Below are 17,449 nucleotides of genomic sequence, written 5' to 3' on the forward strand. Positions count from 1 at the left end.
CACAGACCTAACGAACAGACAGACAGATGGACGGACAGACGGACGAAAGAAACAAAGGAAAAACAAACGAAGGCACAGACCAGAAAACATAATGCCCCTCTACTATCATTGGTGGGGCATAAAAAGCTTTGGTTGAACTGTTAGAAGTATATGCACACCCAATATTTGGCTGCTGCCAGTCTGACCACCCAACCAACCGCCTGCTGACATCCTCAAATCAATAACTAACATTTTTGTCGAAAAATATGGTTAAAAATATATGATTGGCAACCTGAGATTTAGGATATAATCTTTATACCATTCAGTAAGTAGTTTAGCATTACAATTATCCTATAATATAACTTATTATGAACCTGTTATTCAAACAACAATACTTGAAAGGTTTATTTTATTCTTTTTCCACATGTGTTTTAAAGTATTTTCTGAATGATGTATAAAGTTCTAATAATTTGACACATGTCCTTTTTACATATCACTTTCAAATAGTACTACTGAAACAAAAAGTGACATTCATTTCTGTTGATTTTTCTATGATTGATTGAAGTTTACTAGATTATGACAAGAACTTTTTTATAAAGGCAAATTTGAATATAATATAATTCATTAACAGATATACAAAAATGTATTAGAAACTGAAGAAATGTATAATCAGAACAGGATGCTAAAAGGAGTTTACACATTTCATTAACATGATTAATAGTATTTTTTGTCATAAACAAATGATAATAAGTCTCTCTTTACAGTGCAACAGCTTTTTTGGTTAAAATACTGTGAAGTGACATGGTTATAGCCTGGATTTGAATGACAACTTTCATAATAGAAGCATAACATTGATTCTTTCTGAAAGTACTTTTTTTTAAATACTTATTCTTATGGGCTATATATTTTAGGAAAAACTGTCTGTGACAAATATTTTGCATAACACTGTCAACATTATTGTATTTTGCTTCAATTCATCTGTATGCTGCATGTATTATTTTTGTACAGGCAAAGTAGTTTATTTGATGATAATGTAAAATTAATTTTTGTTCTTCTTCCTGAAAGCAATATTTGGTTGCACAAATACTTCCATCAACTTTAAACAGCTTAAAGGGGCACTAGCTATGATATACTGGGATAGGGGTATTTAGTCAGATCTTAACATGTAAGGTGATTTGTTTACAAATGGTATTTTTAAAAAATAAATAAACAATCTCGAAATGTTCAGGACTTAATTAAATCTGTATTTGGGTAACTTGAATCATGCAATCATATGATCTGTATTGCGTCTTACACTTTGAGAAGCAAACAATCTTTAACTACTACATCATAACTAATATTTAGTACAGTACTTATGAGCTATGAAAGTCAAGTAGCTCACAGGGGCGGATCCAGGATTTTAGGTTTGGGGGGGCGCAAAGATTAATGTTCGCCGAGCGAAACAAGGTGAAAAACATTTTGAGGTATAATTATCACAAGGCCTAAAATAAAATATTGCTTGTTTCCCCAATCCAGACCGACCCTGCAAAAACGGTGCTACTCATAAAATTTTATTGTCAAAACTAAGTCAAAAATTATTTTATTCATTTCAGATTTTCAGGCTTGCAGCATCGTCTGATACTATGATACTACTCAGGCTTTTTGGAAAAAATAAAATTATTTCCCTACCTACCTACCCACACCTTGCTTGGCAGGGTCGGGATTGGGGAAACAAACAATATATTAATTTAGGCCCAAGAGTGCACACGCTGAAATGTCTCACCTTCTTTACTAATCATTGATATTATGTTGATAGACCTAAGTATAAAGCTTTATTACAACTGTCACATAAACTTAACATTAACAAAGATAAATAAACAAAGACCAATTCACAATAAAAATGAGGTCAAGGTCAGATGAACCATGCCAGGCAGACATGTTCAGCTAACAATGCTTCCATACAACAAATATAGTTGACCTATTACTTATAGTTTAAGAAAAATAGATCAAAACACAAAAACTCAACATTGTTCAATGAACCATGAAAATGAGGTCACAGTCAAATAAAACCTGTGCGACTAACATATGGATCATAAAATATTTCGATACACCAAATATAGTTGACCTATGGCATATAGTATTAGATAAAAAAAAAAAAACTCTAAAACTTAACTTTGACCACTGAACCATAAAAATGAGGTCAAGGTTAGATGACAACTGCCCGCTAGACATGTACACCTTACAATCATTCTATACAAACAAATATAGTAGACCTATTGCATAAAGTATGAGAAAAACAGACCAAAACACAAAAACTTAACTATAACCACTGAACCATAAAAATGAGGTCAAGGTCAGATGACACCTGCCAGTTGGACATTTACACCTTTCAGTCCTTCCATACACCAAATATACTAGCCCCATTGCTTATAGTATCTTAGATATGGACTTCACCACCAAAACTTAACCTTGTTCACTAATCCGCGAAATGAGGTTGAGGTCAAGTGAAAACTGTCTGACGGGCATGAGGACCTTGCAGGGTACGCAAATACCAAATATAGTTATCCTATTACTTATAATAAGAGAGAATTCAACATTACAAAAAATCTGAACTTTTTTTCAAGTGGTCACTGAACCATGAAAATGAGGTCAAGGACATTGGACATGTGACTGACAGAAAGTTCGTAACATGAGGCATCTATATTCAGGGTATGAAGCATCCAGGTCTTCTACCTTTTAAAATATAAAGCTTTTTAGAAGTTAGCTAATGCCGCCGCCGTAGCCGCCGCCGCCGGATCACTATCCCTATGTTGAGCTTTCTGCAACAAAAGTTGCAGGCTCGACAAAAATCCATTTTGGCATTTGCACGAGGTCCATACATCTATTTATATTTAGGTTTAGGTTTATATCAGTTATGTGCCTGTAAGTTGTTTTCAGGGTCATTTTGACAGTTAATTAGATGGCGACTAAACTAAATTACACACAAGACAAGCTACATATTACCTGCAAATTGTTAATTTAGACTTTTTATAATTTGAATAAATGTTTTACTTAAACATCTAATATGAGAATTTGAGTCAAATGGGTGAACATGAATTTGACAGCTAGTTCCTGTTTAAGAGTGGTTCTTCTTCATCTTCTAGTGGCAAAACCTGAAATCGGACATCTTTCAAATACTGTAAATTCAGAAATTATTGCAATGTTTTTATTATTGCGAAAAATGCAACAGGGTAATTAACAATAGCAGAAATTTAAACTTGATTTTTGATTTTTTATGTGAATTAAACAGGATTTTTCTGAATATTGCAAAAATTCAAATTGCAATTTAGTCTTAAATGACAAAGTTGCAAAAATAAATGCACTCAATAATTTCGTAGTTTACAGTACCACAATCTAGCATCACAAGGTACTGTTCATTATTACATAGAATTAAAATTCCTTTTGGCCTCACCTGTTGCACTCATTGGTAGTGATTTAGATAGTAGGAAATCATTAATTATCTCTCATGTCTAAAAATAAGTCAAAGTACATGCATTTATGTCTTTTGTATTAGATTTGAAGACCAAATTATTTATTACTAAAAGATATTTACAATACCTTCATATAAATCTGTGATGTTCTTTGGAATTTCAGTTGAAAACTTAGGTATGGTCTCAGATGTCACCTGTTGGTTGGAATAATGTCTTGAAACAGTATATATGTAACAGTAACTTGAGTAAGCACAGATTTTTGTCAAGTTTATAAATATTTCTAAACTTGAATAAAAGAGGTTGAACCCTGAAAAGGTAGGGCAAATTTGGACACAATACTCAAGCTTGATACTATCTGACTTTGGATTGTGATCAAACTTTTGTCCCAAGTTTCTGACACACAATAAATGTGGTCAAAGACCTTATCAATACTGTGCAATAGTCCATTTGCCAATTCCTATAATTGACCCTGTAATTAGAGACCTTTTTTTAGTTGTCTCCCTTCTGACGGACATTAATTTTTATTAACAATGGAGAGCTAGCAGAAAGAGCAAATTTACCTGTGAGTAATGTGAGTAATCTTTAAGGTTTTAAAATATTTTATTTACATTGATTTGTTGTTTAGCTTAATACTTACGACATCAGAAATTATTTTTCATGAAAAATTAATTAAGTTAAACAGCCAATTCATCATACTTTGCAATGGCAAAAGCCAATATTGTCCTTTATAGAACCAGTCTAAAATTGACAAAGGGAAGTAATTTTTTTTTAAAAGTGTGTAATAAGAGAATCAAATGGACTATTGAAGATTACTTCTTGAGACTTTTCAAAATTTGAACCCCTTAAACAAAATTGGGAGAAAAATCCCCTCCCCCCCCTACTTTGTGAAACCACTCTTAGAGCAATAACTTCAAAACTCAATCCCAGCTTTTCCTTTGGCTTATGGAACCTTGTAGTATAATTGCAGAGAGATCCATACACTTACACTCATGAAAGTTATTGCAAAAACAAGTCAACACAAAAACCTAACATAAAATATAAAACATAAAATTGACCAATGAATCATAAGAAGAGGTCAAGAAATGTGTGGCATACATTGGTACAAATACACGATTGAAATAAGGTAATTGACACAAGTATTTTCAACAGTTTAAGTTTTCATTTCACTCAGTACTCAGTCTCAAAATATTTGTGATACGTACCAACACATATGCTTCATTTTTTAAGCTCATAGCTTAGATTATAATACAAACCAAAATAAATTTGATGCAGATAGTCTAAAAGAGAACAGTTTTCCTACCTGCCCCATTTTTTCATAATTTTGGATACAATTTACTTGTTAATTTAAGTTATTAGCATTACCAATATACTTTTTTTGAAGTATTGGTGGCAATGTAAGTTGATTGGAAGGATGAAAAAAAACATTTCCTGTTTGAATGGTTTTACACTTTTTTGGACACTTTATAGTGCTCTTATGTTGAAGGATGTACTTTGACCAGTCACCTATAATGGTTTACTATTACAAATGGTGACTTAAATGAAGAGTTGTCTCCTTGGCACTCATACGTCATCTTCTGATATCTATGAACTTTATACAAAATGAGGATCAGCCACCCAAAGTTTGGAGGGAATTGGGTTCAGCAATTTCAGAAAATATTTTTTTTAAAGTCTTTATGTTGACAAAATCAAGTCTCAATAAAACCTTGCAATTGTATAATTATGTGAATATTCTTCATGCATTTGGACAATACAGATGTCTGATAACTTGCATACACCCAACTTATAAATATATAAAATAACGCACATGGATACACCTCATTACATAACCTTTTTTGAAAGTACAGCCTATATTCAGATATGATAAATATGACCTTTGTTGACCATTTGAATACTGTATATGTCACAAATAAATTCTTATGATAGCATTTTGTAAACAATTAATATCTATTAACTTACCTTCATGATGTTGTTTGCCTAAAAAAGTAAAAAAATTTAAAGAACCTTATTGAAGGCGCTCACATACCCACACTCCCTAATTGTCACTGGAGAAATAAAATAACTAAGAAAAATAAATTGTATAAGAAAAAAAAATCAATCATTATTTACTGTCCATATGCACATCTACATAGAAAGTCCTTATTATCTACAAAGTTTCATAAAATTCTGATGTGTGGTTTCAGAGGAGTTGCGATGACAAAATGTTGAAGAGCTATATATTGAAGCAAAAAAGTTCAAAGGGGGGTAACTACTAGAAAAAAAATTGAATCATAATTTCCTGTCGATATGCACATCTATGTAGTATGTCCTTATTATCTTCAAAGTTTCATGAAATTCTGTTGAATGGTTTCAAAGGAGTTGGAATAACAAGAAACAGGACTGACAGACTGACGAGCTGACGGACAGACGGGTTAAAAACATTATACCCTTCGCAATTTTTGTTGCGTGGGGTATAATTACAAACAAATATTTCTTTTTGATGATTAAGTTGGCTTATTGCTTAAAGCATCTAAGAAACAAAATTGATTATCAAAATTAAACATTGAGTGAACCAAGAAATGAGGTCAAGGTGGAATGATAACTGCCAGACAGACATAAATACTTAATAATCATCCCATACACCAAATATAGACAACCTACCTATTCCTTATAGTTTAAAAAAAACAGACCAAAACACAAACTTTTTAAACATGTAAGCAATGAACAGAGAAAATGAGGTCAAGGTGAGACGAAACCTGCCAGATTGACATGAACATTGTACATGGATGGGGTAATCCTATAACTTATTTTAAGAGAGAACTCAAAATTACCAAAAAATCTTTTGACTTTTTTTCCAAGTCACTGCACCATGAAAATGAGGTCTAGGACCATAGACATTTGACAGATGGAATCATAATAACATAAGGCATTTATATACAAAGTATGAAACATATAAGGGATATAACTAGAAAACTATAACAGTGATGTCATCCAAATTTAATGGTCCGTTAGATGAGTGTCATTTTAAGAAAGTGTTTAAGTGTATATTTATTGTAAATTGGAATGTTGAGAAAAAGACTTTAACTAGAGGCTCTAAAGAGCCTGTGTCGCTCACCTTGGTCCATGTGCATATTAAACAAAGGACACAAATGGAGTAATGACAAAATTGTATTTTGGTGATGGTGATGTGTTTGAAGTTCTTACTTTACTGAACGTTCTTGCTTCTTACAATTATATCTATAATGAACCTTGCCCATTAGTAACAGAGAAAAATATTTGGTAAAAATTTACATAAATTTACCGAATTAATGAAAATTGTTAAAAATTGACTATAAAGGGCAATAACTCCTTAAGGGGTCAATTGACCATTTAGGTCATGTTGACTTATTTGTAGATCTTACTTAGCTGAACATTATTGCTGTTTACAGTTTATCTCTATCTATAATAGTATTCAAGATAATAACCAAAAACGGCAAAATTTCTTTAAAAATTACCAATTGGAGGGCAGCAAGCCAACAACCGATTGTCCAATTCATCTGAAAATTTCAGGGCAGATAGATATTGACCTGATAAACATTTTTATCCCATGTCAAATTTCCTCAAAATGGTTTTTGAGTTATAAGCCAAAAACTGCATTTTACCCCTATGTTCTATTTTTAGCCGTGGTGGCCATCTTGGTTGGTTGACCGGGTCACGCCACACATTTTTTAAACTAGATACCCCAAAGATGATTGTGGCCAAGTTTGGATTAATTTGGCTCAGTAGTTTCAGAGGAGAAGATTTTTGTAAAAGATTACTTAGATTTATGAACTAGAGGCTCTCAAGAGCCTGTGTCGCTCACCTGTTACTGTATTTACTGATGTCGGTCATCTTGGTTGGTAGGTGGGGTCATTAGACACTTTTTTTAAATAGATACCATAGTGATGAATGTGGCCACGTTTAGTTTAATATGGCCCATAGTTTTAGAAAAGAAGATTTTTGTACAAGTTACAAAAATGACGAAAATTTGTTCAAAATTGACTATAAAGGGCAATAACTCCTTAAAGGGTACTCTTACAATTTTAATCATGTTGACTTATTTGTAGGTTTTACTTTGCTGAACAAAATTGCTGTTTACAGTTTATCTCTATCTATAATAGTATTCAAGATAATAACCAAAAACTGCAAAATTTCCTTAAAATTACCAATTTAAGGGCAGCAACCCAATAACGAGTTGTCAGATTCATCTGAAAATTTGCGAGGGGATAGATCTTATTATGATGGACATTTTAATCTTGAAAGATTTGCCCTAAATGTCTTAGTTTTAAAGATATAAATCAAAAACTGCATTTTACCACTATGTTCTAATTTTAGCCATGTCGGCCATTTTATTTGGTAGGCGGTGTCAGACACATTTTTCAAACTATATACCACAATGATAATTATCGCCAAGTTTGGTTTATTTTGGCCATGTAGTTTCAGAGAAGATTTTTGTACAAGTTACAAAAACTGACGAAAATTTGTTAAAAATTGACTATAAAGGGCAATAACTCCTTAAGGGGTTGACTGACAATTTTGATTATGTTGACTTATTTGTAGGTTTTTCTTTGCTGAACATTATTGCTTTTTACAGTTTATCTCTATCTATAATAGTATTCAAGATAATAACCAAAAACTGCAAAATTTCCTTAAAATAACCAATTCAGGGGCAGCAACCTAACAACGGGTTGTCCGATTCATCTGAAAATTCTAGGGCAGATAGATCTTGACCTGATTAACAATTTTACCCCATGTCAGATTTGCTCTAAATGATTTGGTTTCAAAGATATAAGCAAAAATATACATTTTACCCCTGTGTTCTATTTTTAGCCATGGCGGCCATCTTGGTTGGATGGCCAGGTCACCGGACACATTTTTTAAACTAGATACCCCAAGGATGATTGTGGCCAACTTTGGTAAAATTTGGCCAAGTAGTTTCAGAGGAGAAGATTTTTGTAAAAGTTTACGGACGACGGACGACGGACGACGGACGCCAAGTGGTGAGAAAAGCTCACTTGACCTTTCAGGTCAGGTGAGCTAAAAATGGTTAAAAATTGACTATAAAGGGCAATAACTCCTAAAGGGGTCAACTGACCATTTCGGTCATGTTGACTTATTTGTAAATCTAACTTTGCTGAACATTATTACTGTTTACAGTTTATCTCTATCTATAATAATATTCAAGATAATAACCAAAAACAGCAAAATTTCCTCAAAATTACCAATTCAGGGGCAGCAACCCAACAACAGGTTAACCGATTCATCTGAAAATTTCAGGGCAGGTAGATCTTGACCTGATAAACATTTTTACCTATTGTCAGATTTCCTCTAAATGCTTTGGTTTTTGAGTTATAAGCCAAAAACTGCATTTTACCCCTATGTTCTATTTTTAGCCATGGCGGCCATCTTGGTTGGATGACCGGGTCACGCCACACATTTTTTAAACTAGATACCCTAATGATGATTGTGGCCAAGTTTGGTTTGATTTGGCCCAGTAGTTTCAGAGGAGAAGATTTTTGTAAAAGCTAACGCCTGACAACGACGACGGACGACGGACGACAAGTGATGAGAAAAGCTCACTTGGCCCTTTGGGCCAGGTGAGCTAAAAAGCAACACAAAAGCTTGGAATGTATAAGAACACAGTTTCGCTTCAAAGGAAAATTTTGCAAAAAAATCAAAAATTGATATTATGTCCATTCTGTATTAAAATACTCAACTTCAAAGATATTAAAGTTTTATTCTGCTAGATAAGGATCGATTCTAAATTTAGAGTATCAATCCTATGCATGCTGCCATTTTGATATCTTGTCCGTTAAGAAACCACAATATGTTTAAAAACCACATAGGACCAAAATTACCAACCCAGGACAAAGGGGGGGGGGGGGGGGGGGTTCCAACATCCGCCCTGGATCCACCAATGATCTGATCACCAGCATGGCTAAAGGTATTACTCCCAGCAAAGGTATTGCGAGGTGACACGTCCAGGTATTCAAATGATTTCCTGCCGGGCTTGCAAATTCATGCATCGATTCACTATCGAGGGTATTGATCAGTGTACACGGCCGATAACTTGTTCATTTTCAATTTGGACTATCAGGTGTATACACTTGTATGGTCAGTCATCGATTATGGTGCTTCAATATGGGAAACAAGAGAATTCTCCTGCATAAATGCAGTTAAAAACAGAGAGATGAGATTTTTTATGGGTGTAGGAACATGAGGAAAGTATACACCAAACTTATCTCTGCATGGTGATATGGGTTGGATTCCATGCAATGTAAAGCGATGGACAGCTATTTTTAGATTATGGTCCAGATTTTGTAAAATGGACAATGATAGATTGAACAAAAGAGTATTTATGTGGTCATATAAGTATGGAAATAAGCCAATTACAAACTGGTGCTTCAGAGTAATGACTAAGCTTAATGAGTATAATCTTGAACCATATTGTAATTGTGATATATTGTTAACTAAAAATGTAATTAAGGATATAGAAGAGGGACGAAAGATACCAAAGGGACAGTCAAACTCGTAAATCTAAAACAAACTGACAACGCCATGGCTAAAAATGAAAAAGACAAACAGAAAAACAATAGTACACATGACACAACATAGAAAACTGAAGAATAAACAACACGAACCCCACCAAAAACTAGGGGTGATCTCAGGTGCTCCAGAAGGGTAAGCAGATCCTGCTCCACATGCGGCACCCGTCGTGTTGCTTATGTGATTACAAATGTGGTAAATAGTCTAATTCGGTAGGTCAAATTCATGAAAGGGAAGGGGATTGTAGTTACAACATAAGGAACATATCCGATATCATTTGTGAAACGGTTATTCCATAACGGTCAACCAACTCGTGATGGCGTACGTAAAATTTACGAAGGAATGATTTCAACTTCAACAATATAGAATGCTTAGCAATTGATTTATACAAGAGTGCACACGCTGAAATGTCTTGCCTTCTTTACTAATCATTGATATTATGTTGATAGTCCTAAATAAAAAGCTTTATTACAACTGTCTCAAAAACTTCACATTAACTAAGATAACTAAACATTGACTGATGAACCATGAAAATGAGGTCAAGGTCAATTGAACCATGCCAGACAGACATTTTGACAATTCTTCCATACAACAAATATAGTTGACCTATTACTGAAAAATTATTGCACCAGGGTTTTCAATATAACAAACTAGTCAAAACATTTACTAAATTTCATCATCGGTATAAGGAAATAATTTGTAAATATAACTCAACATGCAGACATCTAATACGTTCAGGTATTTCACATCCAATCTTTTATGGTAATATTCTTTACAAAGCACAAAAATGTCAGTATTCACCTCAAAAGCTTACAAAACCTTTAAACAGACTTATTAAGAAGGAATATAGTTAGAATATTGATTCACTTATAGGGTCTTTTCATCAGAACTAAACACATTTATTTTTTTTAAAAACAGTTGTTGGCATGACACTGGTTATGTTCTTCTCGTACATTTTATGATAGTATGATACTAAACCAAGATACTAAACCCCTAATGGGAGGGATTGTGCCTGATGTTCATTTGATGAAGACATGATCTTTCAATCAGTTAAATTGATGCTGGAGCTGGCATGTCAGCTAACTGCTAGTAGTCTGTTGTCATTTTATTTATTTTCTTTTGTTACATCTTTTGACATCAGACTCGGACTTCTCTTGAACTGAATTTTAATGTGCGTATTGTTATGCGCTTACTTTTCTACATTGGCTAGAGGTATAGGGGGAGGGTTGAGATTTCATAAACATGTTTAACCCCGCCACAATTTTGCGCCTGTCCCAAGTCAGGAGTCTCTGGCCTTTGTTGTTAGTCTTGTATGATTTTTAATTTTAGTTTCTTGTATATATTTTCTGAGTTTAGTATGACGTCCATTATCACTGTACTAGTATACATATTTTTTTAAGGGCCAGCTGCAGGACACCTATGGGTGCGAGAATTCTTGCTACATTGTAGACCCATTGGTGGCCTCTGCTGTTGTCTGCTCTATGGTTGGGTTGTTGTCGCTTTGACACATTCCCCATCTCCTTTCTCAATTTTATTTTAATATGTTTTATGTTTTATATTTTATGTTTGTATAATTATATATGTAAATGAGTCTAAATTGAAAATTATGTTAAAACCTATGATTGCGTTGGATAAAAACCGCAATTTTTATACTACAAACTAGAGGCCCTAAATAGCCTGTGTTGCTCACCTTGGTCTATGTGCATATTATACAAAGGAAACAGATTAGTCCAGTCAAACTAATTGCAAAAGAAAATGTTTTAGTTCTATTCTATAGCATTAAGCCCCAAATATACACAGAAAAAGTACCATTAAATCTAACTAGAGGAAAACTCAAATTTTACTTTTTTAATTTCTTATGGAAATTAACATTGGAAAGGGAGATAACTCTGCAAACATCAGTCTTTTTTGTCAGTTTTTGGTTGATTTTCTTAAAATTCATGTAAAGTATGATATTTCCATGGGGTTATAAGTTCATATTTGACTATATCTTATAATCTTCTGCTCATGAAATGTACAAAACCAAAGTGTTATGGGTATTTATATTTTTTTTATACATGTTTCATTAAAGAAATTGCAAATTTATGGCTTTGTGACCATTTTGAAAAAATAATGTGAATATTTGGTATTGTTTATATCTGTTAATCATATTTGTTCAGCTATCTGTCTACCCTGTTTAAAGAACTTTAAACCACAAAAAGAAGAATGTATGCTTCGTTAGTTTACTTTACTTCGACATGCTGAAAAATCTTATACATGGTCAACTAATAAATTATGAAATCTAGGTTGTAGCTTGGTAAAAGATATGAAAACACCTTAAGAGTTGTTTATTATACTCTAAAGATGGCTCAATACATTCTGTTGAATAGAAGCGGTTAAGTTATGATTTTTTATCAATTTTTATTGATATTCTGCCCTTTTTTGCAGAGTTATCTCCCTTTTCAATGCAAATCTTTAAAAAAAAAATTAAATCAGGATTTTTTCAGTTTTCCTCAAGTTAGATTTTATAGGACTTTTTCTATGAATATTTGGGATATAATACTCCTTATAAGTCATCTAACTTCAACAAATTACCTTTATAGCTAACATGATGTTTTCTCCCATTATATCTTTCTATATAAGTCATCTAACGTCGACAAACGTCAACAAATTACCTCTATAGCTAAAATGATGTTTTCTCCCATTATATCTTTCCTTATAAGTCATCTAACGTCAACAAATTACCTCTATAGCTAACATGATGTTTTCTCCCATTATATCTTTCCTTATAAGTCATCTAACGTCAACAAACTAGATATCATTGAGATGGAAGCCATCTCTGTGGGCCCCGCTGTCAATAACGTTGGGTAAATAAATATAGTGTGAATCAAAATTGTAAGCGATGGACAGACCAACAGACAGACAGACCTTTGACCTAGGCAGTTGTACATACATCATGACACACCCTCTGGTGTTGGTTAAAATGGATGTCAAGTATAATATTTGAAATCATTACGGTTCCCTAGATATAGAGCGGACACAATCTTCAACTCAGGACACAGGGTTGTCAACTAAAACCCAAGTTTTTTTACCTTGACCTTTGACCTAGGAAGTTGTACATACATCATGACACGCCCTCTGATGGTGGTTAAAATGGATGTCAAGTATAAACTTTGAAATCATAAAGGTTATCCAGATATGGAGCGGACATGATCTTCACCACAGGACACAGAATTGTCAACTGAAACCAAAGTTTTTGACCTTGACCTTTGACCTAGGCAGTTGTACATACATTATGACACACCCTCTGGTGTTGGTTAATAAACATGTTAAGTATTAAGTATAAAATCATAACGGTTATCTAGATATGTAGCGGACACGATCCGCATCACAAAACACAGGGTTGTCAACTGAAACCAGTTTTTGACCTTGACCTTTGACCTAGGAAGTTGTACAGACATCATGACACACCCTCTGGTGTTGGTTGAAATGGATGTCAAGTATAAACTTTGAAATCATAAGGGTTCTCAAGATATAGAGCGGACACGATCATCACCACAGGACACAGGGTTGTCAACTGAAACCAAAGTTTTTTTACCTTGACCTTTGACCTAGAAAGTTGTACATACATCATGACACACCCTCTGGTGGTGGTTTATAAGCATGTAAAGTATAAAGTATGAAATCATAATGGTTTTCTAGATATGGAGCGGACACAAAGTTAAAGTGTTACGGACGGACGGACAGACGGACGGACAGACAGACGGACAGACGGATGGACGGACAGACTGATCACTATAGGGCGACCCGACTTTTAGTCGGGGCCCTAATTACCTCTATAGCTAACATGATGTTTTCTCCCATTATAACTTTCCTTATAAGTCTTCTAACTTCAACAAATTACCTCTATAGCTAACATGATGTTTTCTCCCATTATATCTTTCCTTATAAGTCATCTAACGTCAACAAACTACCTCTATAGCTAACATGATGTTTTCTCCCATTATATCTTTCCTTATAAGTCATCTAACTTCAACAAATTACCTCTATAGCTAACATGATGTTTTCTCCCATTATATCTTTCCTTATAAGTCATCTAACGTCAACAAATTACCTCTATAGCTAACATGATGTTTTCTCCCATTATATCTTTCCTTATAAGTCATCTAACGTCAACAAATTACCTCTATAGCTAACATGATGTTTTCTCCCATTATATCTTTCCTTATAAGTCATCTAACGTCAACAAATTACCTCTATAGCTAACATGATGTTTTCTCCCATTATATCTTTCCTTATAAGTCATCTAACGTCAACAAATTACCTCTATAGCTAACATGATGTTTTCTCCCATTATATCTTTCCTTATAAGTCATCTAACTTCAACAAATTACCTCTATAGCTAACATGACGTTTTCTCCCATTATATCTTTCCTTATAAGTCATCTTACGTCAACAAATTACCTCTATAGCTAACATGATGTTTTCTCCCATTATATCTTTCCTTATAAGTCATCTAACGTCAACAAATTACCTCTATAGCTAACATGATGTTTTCTCCCATTATATCTTTCCTTATAAGTCATCTAACGTCAACAAATTACCTCTATAGCTAACATGATGTTTTCTCCCATTATATCTTTCCTTATAAGTCATCTAACGTCAACAAATTACCTCTTTAGCTAACATGATGTTTTCTCCCATTATATCTTTCCTTATAAGTCATCTAACGTCAACAAATTACCTCTATAGCTAACATGATGTTTTCTCCCATTATATCTTTCCTTATAAGTCATCTAACGTCAACAAATTACCTCTATAGCTAACATGATGTTTTCTCCCATTATATCTTTCCTTATAAGTCATCTAACGTCAACAAATTACCTCTATAGCTAACATGATGTTTTCTCCCATTATATCTTTCCTTATAAGTCATCTAACGTCAACAAATTACCTCTATAGCTAACATGATGTTTTCTCCCATTATATCTTTCCTTATAAGTCATCTAACGTCAACAAATTACCTCTATAGCTAACATGATGTTTTCTCCCATTATATCTTTCCTTATAAGTCATCTAACGTCAACAAATTACCTCTATAGCTAACATGATGTTTTCTCCCATTATATCTTTCCTTATAAGTCATCTAACGTCAACAAATTACCTCTATAGCTAACATGATGTTTTCTCCCATTATATCTTTCCTTATAAGTCATCTAACGTCAACAAATTACCTCTATAGCTAACATGATGTTTTCTCCCATTATATCTTTCCTTATAAGTCATCTAACGTCAACAAATTACCTCTATAGCTAACATGATGTTTTCTCCCATTATATCTTTCCTTATAAGTCATCTAACGTCAACAAATTACCTCTATAGCTAACATGATGTTTTCTCCCATTATATCTTTTCTTATAAGTCCAATCACGTTGTATTTCTCTCCCAACTCAACACCTCTTGTTATGTCATCTGTAAACATAATGGTAATAATAATATACCAGTCTTATAAATGTTACTTACCAAATAAAATTGAGAAGGAAATGGAATATTTGTCAAAGAAATAACAGACCAACCGAAGAGCAGAAAACTGCCAATGGCCACCAATTGGTCTTGATTCAGCTGGCCCCTTAATAAAAATGTGTACATTGAAGACCTGTAGGTGGCCTTTTGCTGTTGTCTGTTCTATGGTCACTTTGTTGTCTCATTGACACATTACCAATTTCCATTCTCAATTTTACAAGTTATTGTGCATTTGCCTACCGGTACTATATATTTGCAGAAAAATATTTCTTAAAAATCATTTTTATAATTTAATATTTGTTTCCTTAATTTATGTTTATATATGGTATATATACGAACTGGGACTATTAATTTCATAATTTTTGGACAATAATTTTTAAAATTTCCTAGATTAGGTCTCTATGTTAATTTTTAAAGTGTTGATTACCTGATGGACACTTAAAAGAAGTTTAACGGCCTTCCAACCAATACAAAAACAACATACATGTGCTTTCAATGTTTGTTTATTTGTACCATCTGACTATACCTATTTAAATATTAAATGATCGACACCAATGAAAATGATCTTCACTTTGTAGTTTTGATTATTGATTTTATATCATTATATACAGGCGTTTTTTAATAAAAGCGTGAACTTCAGACCTTAAGAAATGAAAAATCATCTTGTTTAAAATTTTATTTCAAGAGTTTTTTTGAATACTTCCATTAAAGACCTGTTTGTAAACAAAAAGTGCAATCTTATATACTCTTTCAAAATGATATTATTTTCATAATTTATGTACTGTTTCGTTGGGGACATTTGTCCATTACGAAACTGCTTCTAAACACATATCTTATTGCATTTTAAATGTCTCCATAGACATTCCAGTTTGTTCTACTTTATATACTAGAATTTAGAAAGATCTCATTTTTTTTTCCTGAATTGGAGAAGCATGTTTTATCAATAAAAACAGACTTCACATATAAAGGTACAACTCATGTTATGTAGTGGACATTTTGATGCATTTCGTAGTTGACAAAACTGTTCCGTAGTGGACAAAAAGTTTCGTAGTTGACATCAACCCTATTCTATGCAATAAAAACATACTAAAAATTACATGAAACTAACTATGTTTTATTTTTTTCCCACGATTCCTATATTGCAATAGTAAAAAGACTGATTGTATTCATCAAAGCATGTATTAAGCTGTACACTGATATTTTTTTCCATAATTTTAAAACCAGATACTGAAGGAGATTTGACACATTTGGCAGTGGACATTAATAAAAATACGTTATCACTCTGGTCCATTTGATGTGCTCATTTTTTTTACCAACAATGGAACTGCCGTTATAAAAGTATCACTTCTTTTGTAAGACCCTTATGTAAATATCTCTTGCAAACAAAATAACATTAATTTCATAAAACTTTTTATTAGCAAATTTTTTATGACTTTGATTCGTAGTGAACATTTTGTCAGGGACACACCTTCTGAAATTAAAAATACTTTGTCAAAAGCTGTTTATTAAAATATGTTGGCTCTAAACATACTTTTGAATTATTAAAGAACTTAAATGGAGCAAAAATAACATTTATTTCTACCTTTTCTTACAATATTTTAGAGTATGAATGTTGAACAGGTGGTCTAGGGACATGCCATTTTGGTTGTTTTGGGCCATTAAGGAATCAATAGCTTTTCAATCCCTCTAAAAATAGACTTGTTTCTTTGCTTAAAAATCTTAAATCTACTTCAATGTACTGACTGCACAAAACATTACTTACAAAGATCAAACACATTTTTGAAAGTGGCTTGGACAAGAATTAACATTTTTATTGAAAAACACCCATTTATCTTAGGTCCGAATAGACAGTTAGTTCGTAGTGCATTTCTTTCAGACAATAAATGGAAATAAAAAAATCCCACCTACGCTTTCTCAATAATATGTTTACAGTGTGTTGTACTACTTTTGGGACAAATTAAATCAAAATTATAGAAAAT

The 17,449-nt window shown here is 33.0% G+C and overlaps 1 protein-coding gene across 11 annotated transcripts in view; it reads right to left on the reverse strand.

Moving 5' to 3' along the window:
- Positions 1-17,449, reverse strand: part of LOC134695895 (minichromosome maintenance domain-containing protein 2-like) — a 116,205-nt gene that overhangs the window by 51,730 nt on the left and 47,026 nt on the right. For all 11 annotated transcript variants that reach the window (XM_063557370.1, XM_063557373.1, XM_063557376.1 and 8 more), the window contains 3 exons: positions 15,322-15,419; positions 5,385-5,402; positions 3,556-3,622 (listed from right to left, as the gene is read on the reverse strand). In XM_063557370.1, coding sequence (XP_063413440.1) covers positions 3,556-3,622; positions 5,385-5,402; positions 15,322-15,419 — 183 coding nt within the window. The remainder of the gene's footprint in view (positions 1-3,555; positions 3,623-5,384; positions 5,403-15,321; positions 15,420-17,449) is intronic.

Source organism: Mytilus trossulus, chromosome 14 (assembly GCF_036588685.1).
Source record: "Mytilus trossulus isolate FHL-02 chromosome 14, PNRI_Mtr1.1.1.hap1, whole genome shotgun sequence".
NCBI classification, from domain to species: Eukaryota; Metazoa; Mollusca; class Bivalvia; order Mytilida; family Mytilidae; genus Mytilus; species Mytilus trossulus.